The following is a 24895-nucleotide window of genomic DNA, read 5'->3' on the forward strand; positions in this document are numbered from 1 at the left end:
ACACTTGTGTAAACCCAAAATATTCTTCAAAAAATGCTGTTCAACCTTCAATATGTGTTTTCCACAAAAAACAAACAAAATTGAAAACCAAAAATATTGAAAAAAAATGGTGGGAAAAAAATCCATGAATAGGTGAATCCTTGGGTGCCAAACCGTGAGTATGTGGGGGTGTAGTAGAGGAAACATGTTTATACGAGGTACGAGTGACTCGATTTCTGACTTCTGCAAGACACGAGCCATCGCTCTTTTTGCGTATGTCTGTAATGATCAAATACTGTATGTGCGTATGTCAGTTTAAAAAAAATATAAATATTATTGAAGCAATGTACAGAACAGAGTGTTAATATTATATTTGAATGCTAAAAAAGAATTCAAAGCAACAAAAAAATAAATCAATTCAATGACGGCACAAAATTACTCAACACCAAACCAACGTTGCATGAACACATTTTGTGCACATTTTCACCAAAATCAACTCACTGAAAGATCTTAATATTTTGCAATACTTATATATGTCCTGCGTGTTTAAAAGGTTCGTAAAGTTCGTCTCACCTGCATCGCGGGTGTGCCATCTATTACAACAAGCGCTTACCAAGCCACCATACGTGTTTGTAACGCTATTAAGCGTTGAATATATCCACGTTTTTGGAGGACACAAATTTTGTATACACGGTGAGAAAGCATTACTTTTTGCCCACTTCATCTCAACAACAACATTGTCAACTTCATAGACCATGATAGTTGTTTTTAGAAATAGGAAGATAACTAAAAAATGACTTGCTTGTTTAATTTCACACTTGATGGGTGGGCAGGGACTCCAGACAAACAACTTTTGTATTTATATCCAAACATTAAAAAGTCAAATGTGTCCCCTTTAAACCAAAATAATTGTGTCACTTGAAGCATGTGGCGTAAATCCAACCTAAGACTTAATAAATTGGAAAGGTGCAATGATTTCATTGCACGGGCTCAGGTGATGAATCAACACCGGCCTTAGTGAACAAATCTGCCTGGTGACAGAGGTAAATCAGAGAGCTGCAGCGATGGAAAGCAGGCAGGTCATCTGGCTTGGTGCCAGTGAACGCTTTGGGCCACATCCCACCCCAAAAGAAGACCACAAGGTTGCCACAAGGCATGAAAGGGGGATTATACCACTAATCCGCTTGATCGTCATACACTGATAAACATCCATAATCCTTCACCTCAGCAGGATTTCTAAAAAGTGCAGCAGCTAATTCAAAGGACACCAAAACATGAAATGCTCTTCTGTGAGACGAGTTGCCTCTGATCAACTCTAGTTAAGCCCTGCCACTGTCCAACATTGACCTTTGACAAGGCCACGGCCCCAAAACAAAGTCTGGCCAATCACAGCGCAGCACAGGAGACCAAACCCATTAAAAGGCCCCAAACTCACATCCGTTCATCCCCTTTTTTTTTTTTTTTTTTTTTTAATCAAAATGGCTGTGGATGTCCATTGACAGCCCAGCCAGAGGCCAGCCAATCCAATGGCACATATAGGGATCTGAAAATGGCTGTGCTGAGACATTGCCCATCAAAGCCGGATGGAGTTTAAGACATGTCGCATGGAAGAATGGACAAAACTGCCCAAAGAAAGTTTTGCAGCATCATATACAAAAAGGCTAGAAGCTGTAATTTGCTGCCAGAGGTGCATGAACAAACAGTGAGCAAAAGTTGTGAATCCTTATACTGTACATGTGATTTCTTTTTAATAAATGTGCTTTTTATGGGGTGTCATGAAGAAAAAAAAATCCACTAACAGAAACAGGCTTTTGAAATAAATTATTATCCATCCATCCATTATTGATACCGCTTATCCTCAAGGGTCGTGGGGCGTGCTGGAGCCTATCCCAGCTGTCTTTGGGCAGTAGGCGGGGGACACCCTGAATTGGTTGCCAGCCAATCGCAGGGCACACAGAGACAAACATCCGCACTCACAATCACACCTAGGTGCAATTTAGAGAGTCCAATCAACTTACCATGCATGTTTTTGGAATGTGGGAGGAAACCGGAGTACCCGGAGAAAACCCACGCAGGCACGGGGAGAACATGCAAACTCCACACAGGATCGAACCCACGACCTCTGAACTGTGAGGCGGATGTGCTAACCAGTCGACAACCGTGCCGCCCCTAAATTATTATTATTATTATTATTATTATTATTGATAAGTGGTCGACTGGTTAGCACGTCCGCCTCACAGTTCAGAGGTCATGGGTTCGGTATAAATAATGGATAATAACAATAATAATAATAATAATAATAATAATAATAGCTTCACTGGAAGGAATGGGTTTTCATAGTAGTGTGTAAAAGTTTAAAGAAAAAAAAAATCAATTTTGGACAACATTGTAACGTGATAAACACTTCCCGGATTCGCTATAAGTATGTGCCCTGCCATTGACTGGCCACTAGCCTATTGTTTAGGTGTTCTCTCCTGCTGCTGAGCAAAAGTAATTTTCTGGATGACATTTTATGACATAATTTCATTTTCCCACAGCAAGGGTAGAACATCCCACTTGCGAAAGCCATGCTCCCATCACTGTTATTACACAACTTCTTTTTTTTTTTTGTCAGATGTGTTCTAGCCTTTATCCGCACTTTAGTCTCAGACCGCTGGCGAATAATAGCATTTATATCACAGAGTCGCCTTGACTTCCCCGTGGTTCTTAAAGTAGACCGTAGATACAATCTGCACTTCATTTTCTTCCGATGAATAGATTGATCAGCGCCAGGAGTTCACTTTAGTGCCTCCGCGTGCCTCCGTTGGAGCTTTCATGCGTCGTAGCGGTGAAGGCGCACAAGCCATGAGACAAAAAACATCAGAACGTCTACCTGTTGGGTAGAAGGGTGACACAATTCGAATGCCTCATCTTCACAAAAAAGAACATTGGCAGTGATGGTGACAGTTTGGAATTAGTCACAAATCGAATTGATCTCAATGGCAAAATTTGGAATGAAAGTCAACCAAATGGAAATGGGATTCATTTGGACCCAAATTCTAATATAATCTCGTCCTTGCAGCATCTCAATGGATGCAGTGAAGTGGCTTCCTGCGCATGCTATTCTCAGAGGTGCTCCTATATTCCAAGCGTGCGTGTGTAATTTGCCGGGCCAGCATAGTAAAAGGTTAATGCCGTCTGTATAATGAACTCCATTATCCTGTAACAAATGCAACTGTTTCCCACGGGCTACGCACGACATCACAACCACGTGATGTCTTTCACTTGTGTCAAACACTCATTTAGATTTAGCCTTCCATTTGTTCAACCATCAACAACAACGCACGTCTAGATGGCCCGTCATAGCGGACCATCACAGCTTTGTCTGTTATTGTGATTATCGTGTAGACTTGTTTACCTCTCATGTTACATGGATCTAACAACAACAACAAAAAAGCCCAGGTTTATACATCCATTTTCTATAGCGCTTATCTGTGCACAGGTAAGATGGTCGCCAGCCAATTCCAGGGCACCTACATACAACCGTTCACACAGTTTAGAGTCAATTGATTGAACATAACATACATTCTTCAAAATGTGGGAGGAAACCTTAGTATGAAGACAAATAACACTCAAACACAACGAGAACATACATACATACATACATACATACATACATACATATATATATATAAAAATAAAAACTAACAAATCCACTCTAGAAACTAATTAGAATGAACTGAAATAAAAAATCCTGATAATAGTTGTCACGGGTTCGTCTGTGAAAGCTTGAATGAAAAATGATGGCGCAGTCTGAAAATTGAAGTTCAGTGTTTTAATTACCCCAAAATTGCCCCAACACGTGAAAAAGATATTTACAGTGACCAAAGTGACAAAATAACAAAAATAAAGCAAGCCAAAACAAAGAAAAAAATATTTACAATTAAATTCCAAAGAAAACAATTTCAAAAGTTTGACAAATTCCACTTTAACTTGCTTTGCTTTGCTTACGCTCTGCAGCAGCCTGGCCCCCAACGTCGCTAGGCTCAGCCGCCCACAAAATGAGTTTGGAACCCCTTAAATATCCTTTAGCCCCTCTCTCCGATAATCTTAAAACAATATTGGGTATTAATAATATTAAATGTCCATGAACTAAACAATAACCAAAATTCCCATGAATGAATTCTGTTGCAATATGTAGAAAAGTATTAAATGTCACATATGTTACTTTATCCATTCAAAATACAAAATAACACAAATAACTGGCTAAAATGGTTCAGCCCAATGGTCAGGTGACCTTCTCCTCCGCCACCGATCGCCATTTAAGGCACAATCAGGAAGTGCCAGGGTTTGGTCCAGTGTCCAACCGATGCGGCAGCATGCAGTTGAGTGTCTGATGTGTATGAGCGTGTGTCCGTGTCCGTGTGCATGTGTCGAGCGAGTGTCGTGTGCACCCCCAGCACCAGCCGTGAGGATAACAAAAAGTCCAGGCAACAGTGAACCAGTCTTTGTAATACGAATGGCCGCGAAACTCCTGCACGGGTTGCGGGGAACAGTCACAATTAAGAGTGGCTCCGCGGGAACAAAACGGCGCGTTTATCAGCTGCACCCCCCAGCTAACGACAGCGCACCGGTGAGGGAGTGACGGAGTTCAACGGTAACGTTCCGTAACGGCTGAAGAGAGAGGCACCAGCCGGTGGGACGACTGTTGTGGTCCTTCATAGAGCCAATCCACGTCAGAGCGCGATGATCCGTCTCCAAGTCGAACTCTCTCCCCAGCAGATAGTATTTCAGGCTCTCCAGCGCCCATTTGATGGCCAAGCCCTCCTTCTCTACTGTGGAATACCTCATCTCACGTGGCAGCAACTTGCGGTTCAGGTACAGCGCAGGTTGTTTTTCCCCAGGGGCACCTTGGGCCAGGACAGCGCCCAGTCCTACCGCCGAGGCATCAGTCTGAATCAAGAACCGCTGGCTGAAGTCAGGACTCCTTAGCACTGGAGATGAACACAGGCTGGCCATGAGGGATTGAAACGCAGCCTCACATACCTCAGTCCACGCCACAGGATTCTTCTGGTCCTTCGCTGTCAGAGCTGTTTGAGGGGCGGCGATGGTAGCGAACTGTGGGACAAATCTCCTGTACCATCCGGCCAAGCCCAAGACCTCACCTCCTTCTTTGTACGAGGGCGTGGGCAGCTGCGGATCGTCTCAACTTTGTCCACCTGTGGTCGAACCTCACCTCGCCCAAGCTGGTAGCCCAGGTATCTTGCCTCTCTTGCCCACTGACACTTGCCAGGATTTAGTGTCAGTCCTGCCCTCTGGATATGGTCAAGGACCCGCCCCAGATGCTGCAGGTGCTGCTCCCAGGTGTCGCTGAAGATGACCATATCGTCCAAGTAGGCAGCACTGCAGTCCTCACACCCCTGCAGGATGCGGTCCATCAGCCTCTGGAAAGTGGCGGGTGCTCCATGGAGACCGGAAGGCATCACGGTGAATTGGAAGAGGCCAGCGGGTGTCCGGAATGCAGTGTAGGGCCGACTGGATGCATCCAGAGGTACCTGCCAGTAGCCCTTGCAGAGGTCCAGGGTGGTGATGAACCTAGCCCGGCCGATCTTCTCCAGGAGATCATCGATGCAGGGCACCGGGTAGGCATCAAACTGCGACATTGCGTTGAGCTTCCGGAGGTCGATGTGAGCCATCCTTCCTCACCACGATGACCACCGGGCTGCACCACTCTGACTCTGATGGTTCAATCATCCCGAGGCGTTGCATCTCTTCCACCTCCTTCAGGAGCTTTTCCACCACATGTTGTGGCACCCGGTAGGCCCTCTGGCGAATCGGATCCCCTGTCCTTCAGGCAGATGACATGCTCAACGAGAACAGTCTCTCCTGGGTTGGCAGCAAAATGTTTGTGAACCCGCTGGAACACCTGGCTCAGCTTGGTGGACTGGGTGGCAGAGAGATGGTCAAGAGCGGGCTCGACAGCAAGAGCAGACTCCTCATCCCCATCGGTGTCCACCTCTGCCACCAGCAACGATGCCACAGGAACTTGCACTGGAGCCTCCTTCCACTCTTTCAGCAGGTTGACGTGGTAGGTCTGCTTTGGCTTCTTTTTTCCTGGTTGGTGGATGTCGTATGTCACAGGGCCCATCTTTCTTAAGACGGTGTACGGGCCCTGCCACTTAGCAAGCAGCTTGCTGTTAGAAGATGGCAGGAGTAGCAGTACTTTCTGGCTGGGTTGGAATTCACGTTGTCTGATCTGCTGGTCATACCACGCCTTCTGGGCCCGCTGGGTAAGTTGACCTTCGCCTCATCACGGTACTTTGCCAGTCGGTCCCTCATCTCCAACACAAACTGGACCACACTGCGCTCACTGGTGCTTGTCGTGGGAGCCTCCCGTGTCTTGAGCAGGAGGTCCAATGGGCCTTGGACCTCCCAGCCATACAGCAGCTCAAATGGGGAGAATCCCGTGAAGGCTTGGGGAACTTCTTGTTAAGCGAACAGCAGGAAAGGCAGCCACTGGTGCCAGTCACGTCCTCTGTCAGCAACAAACTTCTGCAGCATCCTTTTCACCAAGCCGTCTGTCTGAGGGTTGTATGGTGCGGTCTTGATCACTGAAATTCCCAGCTGTTGATGGAAGAGCTGTAGAAGTCAGAATGTGAGGTTGGTACCCTGGTCTGTGATGATCTTATCAGGAACGCCAACTCTGGAAAACAGCTGAACAAGGCGCACGCAGCAGGTGCAGTGACAGTGCGCAAAGGAAGTGCCTCAGGGTACCGGGTGGCATAATCACAGACCACTAAAATGTATTGGCGCCCTCCACTACTAAAATGAAATAACAACTAAATAGAATGAAAAATCAAAAACGATTGTCACCCTGCTCCATATAGGACATTCAGATTCAAACCTACAACTTCAGAACACCAAGGCGGATTGTGCTAAATACTCCACCACTGTGCTGCCAAGCCCTAGTTCATTGTGATCATATATTGCATACAGTGAGGGAACAGGAGTGGTGAGGTTTGGGCTTTAAATGTACACCAAGCATCAGATCTAATACAAGCGAGGGAAGCACCGGGTGTGGGATTTAGAACAGATCCGATCTCGCACTCCAATTTGTCAAATACAAATAATCATTCATGAGACAGCAACAAAAGAAGAAGAGACCTAAAATGTGCATGTTGGTCACGAGAGAAAACTAAAATAGAGGTTAGATGATGTGGTTAGAGAGCACATTGAAAAGCGGACCATGAAAGTGGCTATAAGGAGGGAGTTTGAGAGGTGAAGGGTGTAAAAAAGGATCCGTGAAAGCAGGTCATTGATGCAATGCGCCTTGGGGAGGGCTTCTTAAAAAGCATGCCTTACACATTCCTTTCTACCTGCATTCCTCGAGTCCCTGTTACAGAACAGTAGGATGCATGACAAGGAAACGGAGCTCAGCCATGTTTATTCGCAAATGTTGGTGTTTCGATTTTCACAATGGAAAGGGCTGAATGGAAAGCTATCAGCAAGTGTATTTATCAAGTCAGCATCTGAATTATCATCACTGGCTGCTACTGTTAAGTGAGACGGTGCATCGGTCGAATAGCGGAATCAATACCCTTAAAGTATCCACAGCCCGAGGTTTCCTGCTTCTCATCCTGTTATCCGCACTTACGGTAGCACTCACAATACCGTCGCCGTATTTTGTGTGGACAAGGTTTAAATCCAATTATTAAGCCTGTCTGTCTGTCTAGCCCTGAAGACAATCATACCTGACCCGTGAAGACAATACACATGACTTGAACACAATCACAACTGAATGTGAAGATAATTACACCTGACATAAACACAATCACACCTGACGTGTTAAAACAATCACACCTGACGTGTTAAAACAATCACACCTGACCTGTGAAGACAAATCACACCTGTTGTGAAGACAATTACACTTGGTGTGACAACAATAAAACCTAATATATAAACACAATCACACCTGACCTGTGAAAACAATCACACCTGTGAAGACAATCACACCTAACATCAGAACACAATCAGAAATGTGTCATGTAAACATGACGTGACAGCATAATGACAGCTGACTTGTCATCATAATCAAATCTGACGCGAAAACCAGAGCTGGGCATTCCATAAGTCCTGACAGAAGATCTGACAATTCGTCACTGACGGACGCCCGTTTTGCTGGCAACTGACAAATGACTGGAAACTTAAAAAAAAAAAAAAAAAACTTGACAGACTAAGCACGGACAAAAGTGAGTTTTCGTCGGTCACTGGAATCAGGTTTCTAGGTCCTCACTCCTCGCTCCTCTGTTTACATGCTAGCGCCTCAAACCAGAAATTCCACAAGAAGGGAGGAGGTACAAATGTCGTCATTTGATGGGAACGTCTGCTTAGGATGACGTCACGTCATGGACGTGTGTCACAAACCTGGTGTGACAACAATACCACCTCAATTCCTTCGAGACGTAAAAGCAGCAGTTTATTACGACAAATACTATATATAATATACTATGTTTCAAGTGGGATCAATTTAAAAGTCGAATATCAACACTGTTATGCTTCACAACTTTGCAGATGCGCTGGCGCTCGTATTAACTTCGATTGGTTGCCATGACCAGATTTATTTTATGTTGTTTTCCGTTAAATATTGGTGAAATAATTTATATTCAACCCTAACAAAAACCGGTTTTCATCACACATGCTTGATGGAAAGTCAGTGAGAGGGTGCCGTGTGATGGACTTTTATCATCTTTGATTCATCTTATACTGGTTTACGAGGCGCACACAGTATGCTATATCACACTTATTTATTGAATATTTCTGTCAAAGAGATGGCTGTAAATATTGATTGTAAATACAGTCCTATGGGATATCTTTGTTTTAGTTTTCATGGTTTTCCATATGAATGAGCAATGAAATGATTGTGGACATCAGTACTAGGAGGCGTGGTTCTTTACCGGATACACTGCTGGTGCTGTCAATGCACGTGACGCACTAAGTAGTATGTTCTTGACGCCCATTGGCTGTCGCCGACGCACCAATTCCGACGAAAAAGATCTGACGGCCCTAAAATACTGGTGTCGAACTATCATTTACAGTGATGACGGAAGCACGGTTAAAATAACGATGAAGGAGTGACAGACTGGCATGACAGTTTTGGTTCCGCTTGAAATCATGACAGACTGACAAAGACGGACGGGTGGCTCGGCCGCTGGCGAATGACGAACGACGGACCAGCAAAATGTGCCCACCTCTGATGAAAACGATCATACCTGACATGAATACCAAAGACGTACTTTTTTCCCTTTTAAAATGGGTCAATATGACCAGGAACATAACACGCTAAAGAAATTAACCCCCCGCCCCCAAAAGTAGCCTATTTCCATAATAACCTCATGAAAATGAGCATTCTTAAATCAAGAAGTGATGAAGTTGCATAACAGCTTGAGTCTCACAGTGGTTTAAATCAAGTCTTCTCGCAAGATTGCGTCGCTAATGACAGTCATTTCTTTGTGGAAGCCCCCAGTCGTGTTCAATTAGTCGCTCCTTTGCGAGCGCGTGGTCTTATAGTTCAAATTGATGTAGACACAGATGGCTCTAGCGTGTAGACATATTGATCATCGCCTTGCCTTTGTTCTGACGCGTGACGTCAAGTGGGACTAACGGAATGATAATGACTATTCTCCGATTTTTATTTATTTTTTTTCAAGGATTTTTGGAAAGCTTCTTGAGCAGGTGCATCAAACTCATTTTGATCGTGGGCCATATCACAGTCAGAGTTTCCCTCGGAGGGTTGTTACGACTGTCAAAACCAGATTAATGTATCTCTCTCTGATCATGTTATTACATATAAAATTGCCATCTGCGTTTGTTTGTTGTATTCAACAAATTGAAATTGATACTAGTCAAATCAAATATTTTTAGAGTACACTTATCAAATTTATGTAAAAAGGTGAAAATAAACGCTTTTCAAATTGAGTTAAGTGAAGAAAAAATTCAATTTCTGAAAGGATTTTCTGGTCGAATTAAAAACAACTCCAATTAGCAAGAAAAATGAAGTTGACACAGTTTATTTGCTTTAGTGGGCCATATGACATTATTATAATTATGACTCAGATCACAACTATATGATTATAACTCTGAATGGCCAAGCCCCTCGGATTTGATCTGATTTGATAAAACCTTTACATGTTAGTGGAGTTGTAACTAGGAGAGCAGTTGGAGGGAATTGTAAAATACCCTACAGAAAAACCTCCATCGGCCAGACATCTTTCACAGTCAGGGGAGTCAAGATATGGAATGAGCTATCCTCTGGCGTGAAAGCAATAAAAAATAAAAAATAAACTCGACGTCAAATCGAAGTCAAATCGACAAAATGGTTGCTTGAACATCAGGCCTGCATTCATAGGTCGTGTGGATGTGGATGTGGAGGGCTATTTACGAATGTGGATATGTCTTAAAAAGTTGTTTGTGTTTTCTCCTTTTCTTTCTCTGATTGTTTGCTTAAAAAAGACCTTCTAGGGACGGGCTTTGGAAATTCGCATTAGCTATAAATGCTGTGATGCTGTGCATTGGAGATTGTTCTTCATTCAACTGTGTTGTGCCATCTGTCCCGACTCAAATAAACATGAAATGAAAGATCAGATCTGGCAACCGGGCCGTGTGTTTGACGCCTGTGTACCTTGAGGGTTTAAAGTTGTGTTTCCGTAAGGAAGTCAAGCAGTCAATGGGTCGTATTAAATGACAGGCTTGGGTCTGGCGTCATCCAGAACCGAATTGTACTGCTACGGTGGCAATGGGGCGTAAGAAGACCAACATACCTGAGAGACTTCTCGAGGCGACTCGCAGGAGAGCCCACAATCTCCCCCAGTGTGCAGTGGACCTGTCCCAGGAAGTCCTGCCATGAGGGGGGGGGGGGGGGGGACAGTAAGTGCCATGGCGACAGGGCGCAGGTTTGGGGCAAAGTGGCGGGCGGCGTGTTCAGGCGGGAGTCACAAAGAAAGGAGTTGAGCATCATTAAAGGCATTGTACAGTCAGAATTGAGAAGACATCTGAGGCAGACACGTACGTTAAAGTCGGCCGGCTTTTTCCCAAGTGCGGAGAAGGAGGAGGAGGAAGAGGAGGAGGTAGAGAAAGAAAGAAAGAAATCAAGAGAGAAAGAGAGAGAGAGAGAGAGAGACCGGGCAGCAGTAGCAGTGACACAAGAGAGCATATCATGGAACAGAAGGCACACGGCACTTAAATCATCCTCAAGCAATATGGAGAGCAAAAGGGTTGATTTGGGAAAGTTGGGTGGGCGTAATGGTCAGGGGGCGTGCGGTGGTGGGGTCTCGGTTGGGGGCGGAACGGGACGGATGACGAAACGACAAGAAGCATACGAAACAACTGAGGCCAGGAAGGGTTTTAGCGGCCATCTGCTTCAGCAGCACACAGCAACATTTCACAATAAAACATGAACAAGCAATGCAGATGCTGGAATGTTTGGTCATATGCAAAGCAAAAGTTATTCTCTCAAAACACTTATTTACTAGCTAGGTAGGTAGTGAGGAAAGTTGTTCATGGGATTGGTTAGGTATAGAAAATTAGCAGAGTTGGGCATTTTACTCAAATTTCCCGGTTGGTTTATCGCCTGCAGCCGGGGTATCCTTCCGCCGTTTAAAACGGGCTTCGGTTTGTTTGTGTTTCCGTCGACAAACTTCAACTCACTTTCACATATCGTCGCTGTCATGTGAAAAACACTTATCTCCATTTTTTTTTTTTTCATTTTCTTATTTTTACATGAATCATGTTTCCGCGTTATAGACATGGCATTAAAAGTGAAAATTAAAAAAGTTTCCAAAATTGGAGATAAGTGTTTTTCACCAGACAGCGACGATACGAAGGATGTATTCTTCGGAAGAGATAACGGAAGTGCGTTTAAAATGATAGATGGACCAACCTATAGGCGATTACTATTTGACCCGGCTTGGCAAAAAGGCGGGTAGACGGATGGCGGAAGGCTACCCAGACTGCAGAAGGATGGTGATAAACAGACCGGCAAATTTTAGTCGGATGCTCACCTCGCTAGCTAGGTACAGTAGGTAGGTAGGTAGGTCGGTCGGTCAGTCGGGTCGGGTTGGTCGGTAGGGAGGTAGGTAGGTAGGGGGGTTGGTAGATATGTTGGTTATGCAGATAGGTAGGTAGGTTAGGTATGGAGATAAAGATGAGATATGGAGATTCGGTAGGGAGGAAGGCAGTCAGTCAAGCAGGCAGGCAGATAGGTTGATAGGTCCACCCTAAAAACTGTTGGGTTCAAAATAACACAATTTTGGGTCAAAAATGGACGGATCCACTAATTGGGTCAGTTTGACCCGCCTTCTTGCATTGCTTTGTACAAAACAACCCAATTTTTGAGGTTGTTTTGTATAAAACTACCCATTTATGGGTTGTTTTTGCAGAAAGTTTGGTCAAATTGACTCAAGTAGTGGATCGGTCCATTTTGGACAAAATAGTGTTATTCTTAACCCAACAGTTTTTAGATTGTAGGTAAGTTAGTTAGGTAAGTAGGTCGGTTGGTTGGCAGGATAGTTAGTTACCGTAGTTAGGCAGTCAGTCAGTCAGTCAATGGGTTGGTTAGGTTAAAATATAACTGAGATTTATATACAAGATTATATGATTCTTCCTATTCAGCACAATTAAAAAATGAATCTCAGTCATTTTAATTGTTTCTCCAGTATAATGAAATTGGAAAGCCAATGTGCTGAAACGTTACAGCAATCACACACAGAGCTTCGTTTCTCATTTCAAATAAAAAGGCTGAACTTCTGTGTGCTTGAGTGTGTGATGCAACCATAACTTTGATTAGTATATCTCCAGGGGAATTAAAAAAAAAAAAATCCACTTTGGCAGAGATGGAAATACAGGCAAACTAATTAGTTTAGTACATGATGCATCATTTAGTCAAATAGAAGGGCATCTTATTTGATTTGCAGACAACCAAAAGTTTTAAGACATGCACATATTCCAAAACCAAAAAAGAAAACACTGATCACATTGAGGGTCTATGCCGTGCATTTGAGCTCCAGGTCCACAGATAAGGAGCTTTACTTACATGCTTGGACAGATCGGGACTTCTAGAATCAATATCAAACCTGAAACCACGAAGAAAGCACTTCAGCATGTTAAGGTGCTCCACTTTCCAACAACAGGACAGATAAGTTGCACAGCAAAACCGCCCAACATATTCATTTTACATTTTGACATTGAAATGAGTGAAATTTGGAGTTGAGTGGCCAAGTTAGCCAGACAACTGTGCAGTCACACACCAATCAGACAATGGTCACCACAAATATATCTGTGTTCTTTTTTTTAATTTATTTTTAATTTTTTTTTTTAATATCACTGTTCATGTAAACAAAAGGTTGTGTTTTTATGATTAACACAGTTTTCAGCCAAGATGGTTTCAGGCAGCTTTCATATAAAGGGGAAATACTGTGTAATGTATGATGTACACATGACTTTGGAATATGTGGCTGTAGCAACCTGAGCAAATGTGGTGGGAACATAGACAGTTCTTTGGACTGTTTCAATCTTCCCTTGCACACTGCTACCACTGTCACATTTAAAAATAGATTTGTGACATTTACAGTTTCAAGATATCCACCGTTAAAGCAACATTTTCCCTGATCACACACTGGTGATTGTAAAAAAAAAAAAAAAAAAAATCCATTTTAGTAGACACACATCACATTCGGCCTGTAACAGGCAACCTGAGCAAATGTGGTGGAAACATAGACAGTTCTTTGGACTGTTTCAATCTTCCCTTGCACACTGCTACCACTGTCACATTTAAAAATAGATTTGTGACATTTACAGTTTCAAGATATCCACCGTTAAAGCAACATTTTCCCTGATCACACACTGGTGATTGTAAAAAAAAAAAAATCCATTTTAGTAGACACCTGTAACAGGCTCAGTGTGCACAAACTTTGCATCACGTCTACAAAGAATGGGTCACTTTAGGAAAATTCATCAAATTTCATGGTGAAAGAATTATTTTTTTTTTTATATTGCTATCTAATAGATGTGCAACAACTAATTGACAACTAACCGATTATTAGATTAATCAATAATGATTTTTGATCATTCATAATTTAGATCACTTTTTTAATTTAAAATTGGACAAATCCTTAGAATTTTATCTTCTCAACAATACATAATATGACGTTTCTACCATTATCCATGAAAACAGACTGATCATCATTGTGTAGCATCAAAATAAAACCTTCACTTTTACTTTGAATACAATGATCTGCATTTTTTCATATTTTCTGACATGCTATGGACCAAACCAATAAGAGAATTATAAAAAATGATGTTTGTGCGATTTCAATGCTGTCAATTTGAAATAATGTCCTGTTTTTTTAATAAAGTGATGGATATTTAACATGTTTTTTTTTTTGTTTTTGTTTTTTTAAATCAGATTCTTCAATTAATCGACATTTAACTGAGTTAGTTGCAGCCCTACTGTGTAATGCAAATCCAAGTCAAATTTGATCCGAACACCAAGTAAGGCACCTGAGAACTCTTTTCAATTGTGAAAAGAAAATGCAGGATTTGTCTCCTTGGAACAAAAAAAAAAAAAAATCCTGTGCAAACGAGGTCTTAAGTCGCGTCTGCCAGTCAACGTAAAAGTAATTAAACTGCAGAAGGCCTTGGCTCCCTCCTCCTCCTCCTCCTCCTCTTGTGATGAAAGAGAGATGTAAATGAGTCCCTCTAATTGCGAAGGGAGAGACTCCCTGCTGTCCAAATCCACACTTCCATCCCGATAGCATGCAAATGAATTCTTTAAGAGAACAAAACTCTCAGGAGACCCAAGTGTCCACAAAGGACTTGCCGCTTGCGATGAGGCACTCTTTGTAACATAGCATCTCTGAGTTTCTGGAGGATTGTTGAGTGCTCTGTCTGATGGCCCTCATTTGATTCTCGGAACTCTCAAAATGAAAGCGCACCTTGCTGACCTGACCACTGGGATGAAGAATTTATTTATAATGTCGTGCTCCGCAATAGTGACAAAAATGTACCTCGTTAGCATTAACTATTAGCTATTGCACCAAAAAGGGTTACGTGTATCAATAGCTCAGTAAATGACTTTTGTTACTGGAAGTGGGAGACTTATGCTACGTTCACAATAACTGCGTTGGGAGCGTTTCTGGCGGCGCATTTGAATTGGAGTCAATGTAGCTCGCGCGGGCGGGCGCGGTTGCGTATGGGGCGGCGCGAATGATGCGTTTGGGGAGTTGGGACGGGGAGCGAAGCGCCGAAAATACGCCCATTCGCCCGATCCTTCGCGTATAAAACAAATGAACGGCCACTCAGCGTCCTGTTCACCCGGTGGCTTGTTTTTTTTTTTTTTTTACATTTCTTGAACTTTAGCAAGGCAGCAATATTGTTAGCATTAGCATAGTGTGTCGGCCACTTGATTGCGATGTTGAAAAATGCTGTCGTCTCTACGACCAAAAGCGTAGCCCCTCCCCTCTCCGCTGTGCATGAATGAGCGGCTGCAGCATTCATGTTTCAAATTTCCCACGGACGGTCAAACGCGAGCGAATGGGTCGAAGCAGCGCACATGCGTACATGTTGCTAACGTCACAATATTTTTTTTATATCAATTTCAATTTACTCATTTGATTATTGTTATCTTATGTTAAGGTTCGCTTACCAATCTGTGTTTTTGGTTAGTGTTTCTTTCAATTGAAGTTTGAAGCCCCAATATATAAGCTAGTTTCTTCTCAATTGTGGTTCATTTTAAACGAAAATTGCTCTCATCCCTTGCTTGATAAATTTGGTAATGTTTTTTGTACACAGGTATTCATTAATAAATTAATAAATAATTTATAGTTAAGTAAACAATAAAAAAAATACCGGTAAGTAAAAATATATTCCATTACTATCACATGTGGCCTGAGCGACCTCGATAAAATGGACCTTTACCTCATTGAAAAATGTATTTGTGGCACTTTAGGATTTTTATTTGTGTACCCCTGCTTATTAAATTTGGAATTTGGGAGTTAACCTATTAGGACTGTATAGAATAAAAGAAAAAAAACAACAACATCATTTTACACCAGCCTGGTACCTAGAAATTGCATTAATGTGGTTATGTGTGCGTGTGTGCGTGCGCGCGGGGGTGCGTGGGTGTGTGTGTGTGCATGTGTGTGTGTGCGCATGCACGCGAAAGGGACACGCACTTGTGATCTTGGCAAGTTTTATAAGACTTGCTTTACTTTGACAGTGGGAGATATTAAGAATAAAAGTTGATATGAAATATGTATCACCTTCATAGCCGTCTATTGAGACACAGTGCCAATGAATAATTCCTCAGGAGAGAAGCGAGACGATGAGAAAAATGAGAGTCAGGTTAGAGGACGAGTGAATAAGGACATGGGGGTATATTTAATGTCTTCTCCGCATGAGAAGCAGATTTGCAAGGGACATTTTTGACTACAAATGTTCTAAATTAAACTGAACTAGCAAGTTAGTATATGTATGTCGCTTAAAAAAATGGGGAGATGAACCGAAAAACAATTGTTATCCGTACCGTGAGTTTTTTGATCCATTACATCCCTAGTCACCACCCCCGCCTGCCTCCCCCTAAATTGCCCCCCACCCTCATCGACAAAAACATTTTTGTTTCGGGGGGCGGCACCATCAGAGTACTCTGCTTAACGCACCCAAATAGGTAAGCAGCGGCACTGTTGACTCCCTCCCGAGTTATTGGATGTAAGCATGAGTGGGAGCTATTGAGTATGCGGTAGGAAAGATTTTGAGCAGCGCTCACATGTGGCTCACGCACATGTCGGCCTCGGCATGTCCTCAGAGGAGCTCATCAAAGTGGATAACTTACACGTCAAAGCGCAGGTTCTGCTTCTCTTCAAAGAAGTAGTCCAGGATGTATTTCCTGACAAAGTCTGGGTTCAGTGTGTTGTCTATCACCTCCGTTCTCCCAAACTGCATCAAAACATGGAAAGATGGCAAAGTAAGAATATATTTGCAATGTTTTGCCATTGATAACATTGCCATACGATACATCACAATGCCTATAAAAGTGAAGCGGCAGAAATTATTAAGCATGTAAATGGTAAAAATGGAATACAATGATGTATGAAAATACTGCTTTCTCTCAAAAGTATTTCCATACTGATGAAAAAAGAATGATCATATTATTTTACAAAAAGCCCAACAAACGTTACTTGTCAGATTTGTCAGGATAAAAGTACCTTGACGTTTTCTCAGCCATTACTGTGTCGTACCTTTTAATGTATAACGTCCTCATCAAAAGAGCATCTCCCATGTCTGTTTTTGTAACCTTTTAACCATATGCAGTATAGTAAAAGCACACTTGTGTTACTTAAAGCGGAAGTCAACCCAAACATATTTTTTTCAGGAATATGTTCCCAGAAGTCCTGCAAGTTGAAACACGCCATTCTGATTAATTTTGCGTTTGTGGAATATTAAGTTAAGCAGCAAAATGCACTTGTTTTTAGCCACCTCTGGGGGCGGCCATTTTGTCTTCTGTCGACTGAAAATGACATCACAACTGCTCACAACGACCAATCACGGCTGACCTGTTTTCTGAATCTGAGCCGTGATTGGTCGTTGTGAGCAGTTGCGATGTCATTTTCACTTATTCCATAAACGCAATATTTATCAGAATGCCCTGTTTCAACTAGTGGGCTTGCATAAAACATATTCTTGAAAAAATAAAAAATGTTTGCGTTGACTTCCCTTTTAAAGAATTGTATTTACATTTTACACACAATTCTGCAGAACTTATAGTATAAAGTTGAATTTTAACCAGCATAAGTCAATAACTACCGATGACCAAAGTGACCCACACTTGGTGTGATAAAAAAGTATTGACAGTCCGTTCCACTCTTGACTATTGTGAGTTTGTGTCATATATGAAATGACGTATTAAATATAGGAACTATGTGTGTGCTGTCCACACTGAAACGCAAAGGGGCGGCGTTTTGAGATCCGCCCACTGTGGGGCCCGGTTATATAAAAATGGTCGTTTTCAGGCTTCTAAACACCTCCTCCGTGAGGACGAAAGGCCCAAACGGCTGTCAATGATTTGCGCAGATACTGAAACGTGTTTTCGTGTGAGCAGGGCTGGGGCCTTGATCAACATTACCACACGTGCTCATCAGATATCAGAGTTCAACTCATCTGCAAGTGGGCAAAGACACACACTTTGATGTTAACCACCGAGCGTATCGATACCCAACGTTGGCACATAGATACTGTTCACTGAGAGATAAAGATAATAGTACAGTAAACCCTATTCATCCATCATCTATAAATTCAATACACCCATCTATCCATCACTCCATCCATCCATTCGCCCAGTCCTCCATTAGCCATCCATCCATCCACTACTATTATGAACGCAATCAAAAATGTAAGCTAGTGCTCACTGTATATCGCAGTGTGGATATTTCGTCCTACGTCGGCCAGTGTGAATTGATCAACTGCGATTGGATTAGCAACACTCAAAGATTGCACAATCACGATGCAGAAAACAGCAAGGAAAAGGAAAACACTTCATAGGCTCCAATTACACAAATTCAATGAATAGTGCCTCCACGCCAGCGCTGCCGGACCACTTCAATACAAGACTCGGTGGATTTTCACACACATTCTGACGTTACCACTGCATCTGGGATGTGTTACGTGTCCAAGGCTGTTCAAATGTAACTGCTGCTTCCCACCCTCTGAGAAAGAGAAATAAATGAATGAGAGGTTTCCCTCCAAGTGACACTGACGCCACCGACCAGCAGCCTTCATTTCCAGCGAGAATGAGAAAGGAGGAATCCGCAGTAGATTGAGTAGTGGAAGTAACACCTCGTGCTGCTCACTGTGTGTCCTGTCTTCTGAAGGCTGGGCTGCAGACTAGTCAAGAAGTCTTTGTCCTTTTTTCATGAATGACAAGAGGGAGATGGCAGGTTCTTTTTCATTTTTCAGCATCACTAGATGAGCGCTTCCCAAGCACTGCCATGAGAGATCATCAGGTGTGCCGAGGGAAATTATCCAGTTTCATTTTATGCGCAGTAAACCCCTGCCTATTTGAAATTTGCTATTCACAAATGCACCTATTCACATTTTTTTCCTGTGTGGAATTTTTCTGTAACACCTTAAAGCGGAAGTCAACATATTGTTCTCGAGAATATGTTCTATGCAAGGCCACTAGTTGAAAGAAGGCATTCTGATAAATATTGCGTTTGTGGAATAAGTGTTATCCACTCGTTTTTAGGCATCTCTGGGGGCGGCCATTTTGTCTTCTGTTGACTGAAAATGACATCACAACTGCTCACAACGACCAATCACGACTCAGATTTAGATAATAGGTCTGCCTTGATTGGTCGTTGTGAGCAGTTGTGATGTCATTTTCAGTCGACAGAAGACAAAATGGCCGCCCCCAGAAATGGCTAAAAACGAGTGCATTTTGCTGCCTGACTTATATTCCACAAACGCAAAATTAATCAGAATGTCGTGTTTCAACTAGTGGGCCTGCTGGGAACATATTCTTGAAAAAAAATATGTTTGCGTTGACTTCCGCTTTAAGATGGCAACGGATGGCGCCAAACTCCTGCCTAATAGGAAACTAGTAAATGGTGTCAAGGAAGTATGTTGAAGTGATACATCTCAACTACTTTCAATATGGAAGGACTTAAATGTGTTGACATATATTCTGATGTTACAAGTCTGCACTCTCCTGTTCAATTGCCAGGTTTTTATGTTCTGTTTTAGGTTGCTTGTTCCATCTGCATTTTCACTTTAGAAGCAGCATTTATGCACTGCACTTTTCTTGGCCTTGTTGCACTTAAGTTTAAGTGGACTGTTATGTTTTATTTGTTGATAGTTATTCATACATTGTTAGTAAGTTAATACCTTTTTCAAATGTTATCTTTATTTGAATAAATAACACTTGTTACTGTAAAAAAAAAAAAAAGACGCACCTGACAAATACATCAAATTCTAAGAAACTAAAACTAATCAAAACTAAACTAAAACCAAGCATTTTCCCCCAAACTAAAACCAATAAAAACGAACAAATCTATTCTAAAAACTAATTAAAACTAACTGAATTAGAAATAAAAAGTCAAAACGACATAAAAACTAAACTAAAATGAAAAATCCCAAACTATAATAACCCTGGTTGTAAGTGGAAGAAATGGAGAGTCTTTGAACCATGCATATGCTCTTGCTCTTCTTGGTAGCTATAAAAAGCTAAGAAATGACATAGGTCTGGGTATTACCTGAAATTGCTATTTTTACAGGTTGCGAAGGTGACTCTTCAAAATTAAATCATCTATCAGCCATTTCTTTTTAAGGGTAATGGTAAAGGCCATTCGTGGCAGGTCTCAGTCCCTAACCCCACAGTGGTTTTAATGTAATGTAATGTAGTGTAATGTACGGTGATGGGTAGAACAATTATATGCTCTTTCATTAGATGGCAGAATGTACAAAAAAAAACCTAGTGTATTCACATAATTTACATCTATTCTTACAACTGATTAAATCATGGATTGCTCGACAATGCATTGCATATTAACTCTGTTTCCACCAAATCACACTACAAATTCACACTGAGTAATTCTATCTGAGAGTAAATTGAGATAAGAACATCATTATTTCAGCACAGTGGTCCAGAAAGTTTGTGATACATGATTCGTGAAGCAAGCCAAGACAGACAAAGACTGGCGGAAACATAAAAAAGCATGAGCAGGAGACTCATTTGTAGTACACGCATCCCCTTCAACCCCCAAACCAGAGAGTCCTCATATCCATACATAGAGCAGCTGTGGCTGCATTGTTTGTAGGCATGGCGAGTAGTGAGTACTGAGGCTGGGTCGCAGCGGTTTCTGCAATATTTAATAGCAACATGTTACGTGCTAAAAAAAAACACCGATGTCTAAAACGGGCTCTGCAGAGGAGCTTAAAATTCTTTAGTCTTTATTTTAAAACTCTTGTTTATCCACAAGCATGTCAGCCATTTGGAGGGTTCCTCCTCCGGAAGAATAATTGAATCGCGGCTTGGTGGTAAGCGAAAGGTACTCCGGCCAGCCCACCAGGAAAAAAAAAAAAAAAAAAAACATATTACACGCACCACTTAGCTTTATCAATAGCTTACAGCTTGAATGGGCTGTCAGCAGCACCCGAAGGCCCGAAGGTTCTCAGATCTCGCCCGTGACTGAACCCAGTGGTGCTGAGCTCCAGGTGGGATAGTCTTACCGGAGATGATGGTGGACGTGGAGGATTGTATTCAAAGAAAGCTATTAGACAGAGCTGGGCAGTCTGTCCCTGGACCCTCCGGCCCGGCCGAATGCCCATTTTAGGGGCGGAGGGGTGTGGGGTGACAAATTTATAAAAATGGCTGGACTAAGCATGGCCGGAAGTGGATTTTAGTCTGGCCCACTAATCGGCCTTCATGCGTGTGACGTGCTCGCGAGGCGGCCAAATTTCATCTCAGCCGACTTCTTTTTAGGCTTCTTTCAAAACAACTTGTGTCCGGACGTATATTCAAGCTGCGCGCAGCACTCAAGTATGGCACATCATGCACTTCCCTACTTCCGGAAATACGCCGTAGCAAACCTGCTGTGTCGTGGTTTGCTGGCATGCTTTTATTTTGAAGGCCGGGAAGTGTGAAGGAGGGGAAGTGTGGAAAAGAAGTAACTTGGTGAATGCTTGCAGACATGTCGTCTGTTGGACCCAAATAATTAACCAAAACCAACCCCAGGGCTCGCAATGGAAGTTAGTACACGCAGCCGGGTAAGTACGTGAGTAAGTGGCGCGTTTGAAGCGTATCCACAGCGGGTTTGAATAGTAAGTTAGTCAGCTAATTGTTTTTAAATAAACTTCTTCCGTTAGCATCTCTCCCGCGGGGGCATCGTGCACGTTTTTTGGGCGGGGGGGGTTCGGAACGTGGCGGGGGCCGGCAATGTTTATAAATATGGCCGGGGGGTCACGGCCGGAAGGGTACCCAGGTGAAGGGTGGAGGGTCGCGGCCGGACGGGCAAAAAAGGGTCAAGTGCCCAGCTCTGCTATTAGAACAGTCTTTGAATCTGAATTTACTTTCTATGACATGATTTTACATAAATTCCAAGATTGTACTCAAGTAAATATCTCACAAGCTTCGTAGAACATAGTAGAAGCACCAAAATGCGATTAATAGCGAATATTTATGGAAAATTATGCAATTAATTCGTTTAAAAAAATTCATTCGCTTGACAGCACTAATCTACAAAGCTGGACATTTTACAGAAATTTCCCGGTCCCTTTATCGCCTTCCGCCTATAGCCGGCATACCCTTCCGCCGTCCGTCCATCCATCTTTTTGTCGGGCCGCAACAAATAGTAGTCGCCTATAGGCGGGTCTGCCTATCATTTTAAAATGGCTACCTTTTGCGTTTCCCTCTACCAACTTCCACTAGCATCCATTAAAGTATTAAAGTTAAAATTGGATTGATTTTATTTTTTGCTGTTATAGTCCGCTTGCAATGAGGGCCAGTTGGGGCTGTCATTTCAAAAAACGTCAAAAAAACCCCAAAAACAAATAAAGCTTGCAGTGTGTGTAAGTTGGTACTCATTTTGTAGAACACATAACCGCCATCCAGTGGACTGGAGTGGGACAGTAACCACTACAAAGAGATCAGCCAGCCTTGTTTCATAATGTCTTGTTAGTAAAACAGGCTTCAATTTGACAACTAGGCCCCAATTAGACCAAGTGGTCAATAGCCCCGGAGGGTACATTGTAGGTTGTTACGCTGATGCAGAAGCCATAATGTTTACAAAGTGATTAGCGATGTAAACACAGACGCATGCAAACACAGAGTGGGCGGTCATGTGACTCTAATAGACGTGACGTTATTACTTTGGGGTGGCATGGCTTGATGCTAGGTCGATCGTCTCCCGAGGAACCCGAAGGTTGTGGCTTCGATCCTCAACCCTTGTGACCGCGTTGAAGTGTCTTTGAGCAACCAGATGTGGGCCTTTTACTAAATTTTGTCCGTCATTCGTCATCCATCAGCGGCCAGTGTACCCGTCCGTCATTCGTCATTTTTCCTGACGAACTTAATTGTAATCGTCATTCCGTCAGAAGTTTGTTGGACCGTCAGTCGGTCTCCCAAATAAACGTCAGAAAAACGGGCGTCCGCCAGTGACGGACTAATGGTCCATGACCGCCATTAGAGACGATAATCCAGACGGATGAAACCCTACTTTAATGCTGCGTCATCAGTAGGTAAATGAGGAAACAGTGTTAAAGCTAAGGTAGAAAAGCGCTATACAAGTGAAAGCCCAAAGCTCATTTTCCTCATATGGGTTGAGGGAGGCGCGGGTGTTCGGGGGTCTTACCTCTCGCCACTGTTTGCACTCCACACCCTGCGTGTACAACACCACCACTGGGAAGAGAGAAGAAACCAGAACAGATCAAAAGAAATGTTTCATCTCAAATGTAATAAGTGTAGTATAGTTACTCGTAACAGCCACGATGCAAGATTGCCGATTGCTCTAAATTGTACGGCAATGCACTACACTTCTGAGTTTGTTTAAAAACAAAAACCACAAGAGATATCTAAAGGTTGACAATGTCACGTCTCGCTATTTATGTTAAGTTCTCCTTTTTTAGTCCCGTGTTTTATGTTGTAATGGCTACTTTTGTTTTGTAGAACCGGTAATTATTTCCTTTTGTTATTAGACGCTTCATGTCCTCATTTCTCATTGTTATGGTGATCGCAGAGCTGGGCATTCTGCCTATGTGACGGACAGGTCCGTCTATCCGCCTATGACGGACGTCCATGTTCTAGGCGATAATTGATAGACGGGAAATTTTTAAAAATAGATGGCCTAAGCATAGTGGCATAGCAATTTTTTTCATCTATGTAATCGTCCATCGTCTATTTTCGCAGTGAGGTTTCAATGACCGCGGCGAGTCTTCCCATTGGCTGCAGCCAAGGCTTTTTTGCATCTTTTTGGATCCCCATAACATACATTTTCAGCAGAAAACACAAGCCTGGAAAAAAAAAAAATTGGAGCGAGCAAAAAGGTGATTCATTTGTCAAAAGAATAAACAACCGTTCCTAGAGGGCCTTCACCTTTAATACAAGATACAGTAGATAACATTTAACAGTCAGGAGTGAACATGTGCAGACACACGCACACGCATGCACACACACACACACACATAGTGACATCCCAACCAATTGGTGTCACTGTTATAATGATTTTGTTGCTCAACGAAGCATCAACAGTCACTAAAATGTCAGCCAATGAGATGACGATGCTTTTAGACAGGGGCTGGGCAAAGTTCTTTGCTCTTGGGCCACATTTGATAAACAAGACAGGCCAGGTCATTTGTACATGAGGTAAAAGCAAAAAGGTTGAATGTGTACATAAAATACAAAACAAAATGGTTATTTTTAAAATAAAATCTCTTATTTTAAAAATGTTATCAATAATAATAAAGAAAATCGGTTATTTTAGCTTACCATGTGGATAACTTAGTCTTTAATGAACCTAGCATGCAGTTTGGGGGGGGGGGTAATGTGGGAGGAGCAGAGATTCAAACCCTGAACTTCACAACCGAGGCAGGGCGTACAAATCACTTGTACGCTGCGCTACTCACAGCAAAACTGCTTTTGAATGACGTAGTCATTTTCAGAAAAAAAACAGCGGCTGATTTTATTTATTTAATTTATGTCAAATCACCGACTCCCAACACTGAAAATAAACCAATCATCTCGGTCAAATTGTCTTCCCCTTTGCAAACATTCTTTAATCATTCCTCTGCCGTGGCCAGTGAAGTGGCCCATCCGATGACGATGCATCAAAGTTGGGTGAAGCGAGAGTTTTACTTCAAGGCCACCAGCGCCCACTATTAAAGCCGCGTAATCAAAACA

General features: G+C 42.5%; 1 protein-coding gene across 3 annotated transcripts in view; it reads right to left on the reverse strand.

The window, feature by feature from the left end:
- The window catches only part of cpne5a (copine Va), a 123485-nt gene that overhangs the window by 59481 nt on the left and 39109 nt on the right, over positions 1-24895 (reverse strand). The window contains exons 7-11 of one of the 3 annotated variants that reach the window (XM_086034483.1): positions 23352-23398; positions 16841-16944; positions 13046-13085; positions 11024-11038; positions 10776-10852 (exon numbers count right to left, since the gene is read on the reverse strand). In XM_086034483.1, coding sequence (XP_085890609.1) covers positions 10776-10852; positions 11024-11038; positions 13046-13085; positions 16841-16944; positions 23352-23398 — 283 coding nt within the window. The remainder of the gene's footprint in view (positions 1-10775; positions 10853-11023; positions 11039-13045; positions 13086-16840; positions 16945-23351; positions 23399-24895) is intronic. The other 2 variants (XM_086034491.1, XM_086034500.1) reach the window with 2 other exon arrangements.

The sequence above is a fragment of the Filicampus tigris genome, chromosome 1 (genome assembly GCF_054856515.1).
Source record: "Filicampus tigris isolate MCC_2025a chromosome 1, RoL_Ftig_1.0, whole genome shotgun sequence".
Taxonomy (NCBI): domain Eukaryota; kingdom Metazoa; phylum Chordata; class Actinopteri; order Syngnathiformes; family Syngnathidae; genus Filicampus; species Filicampus tigris.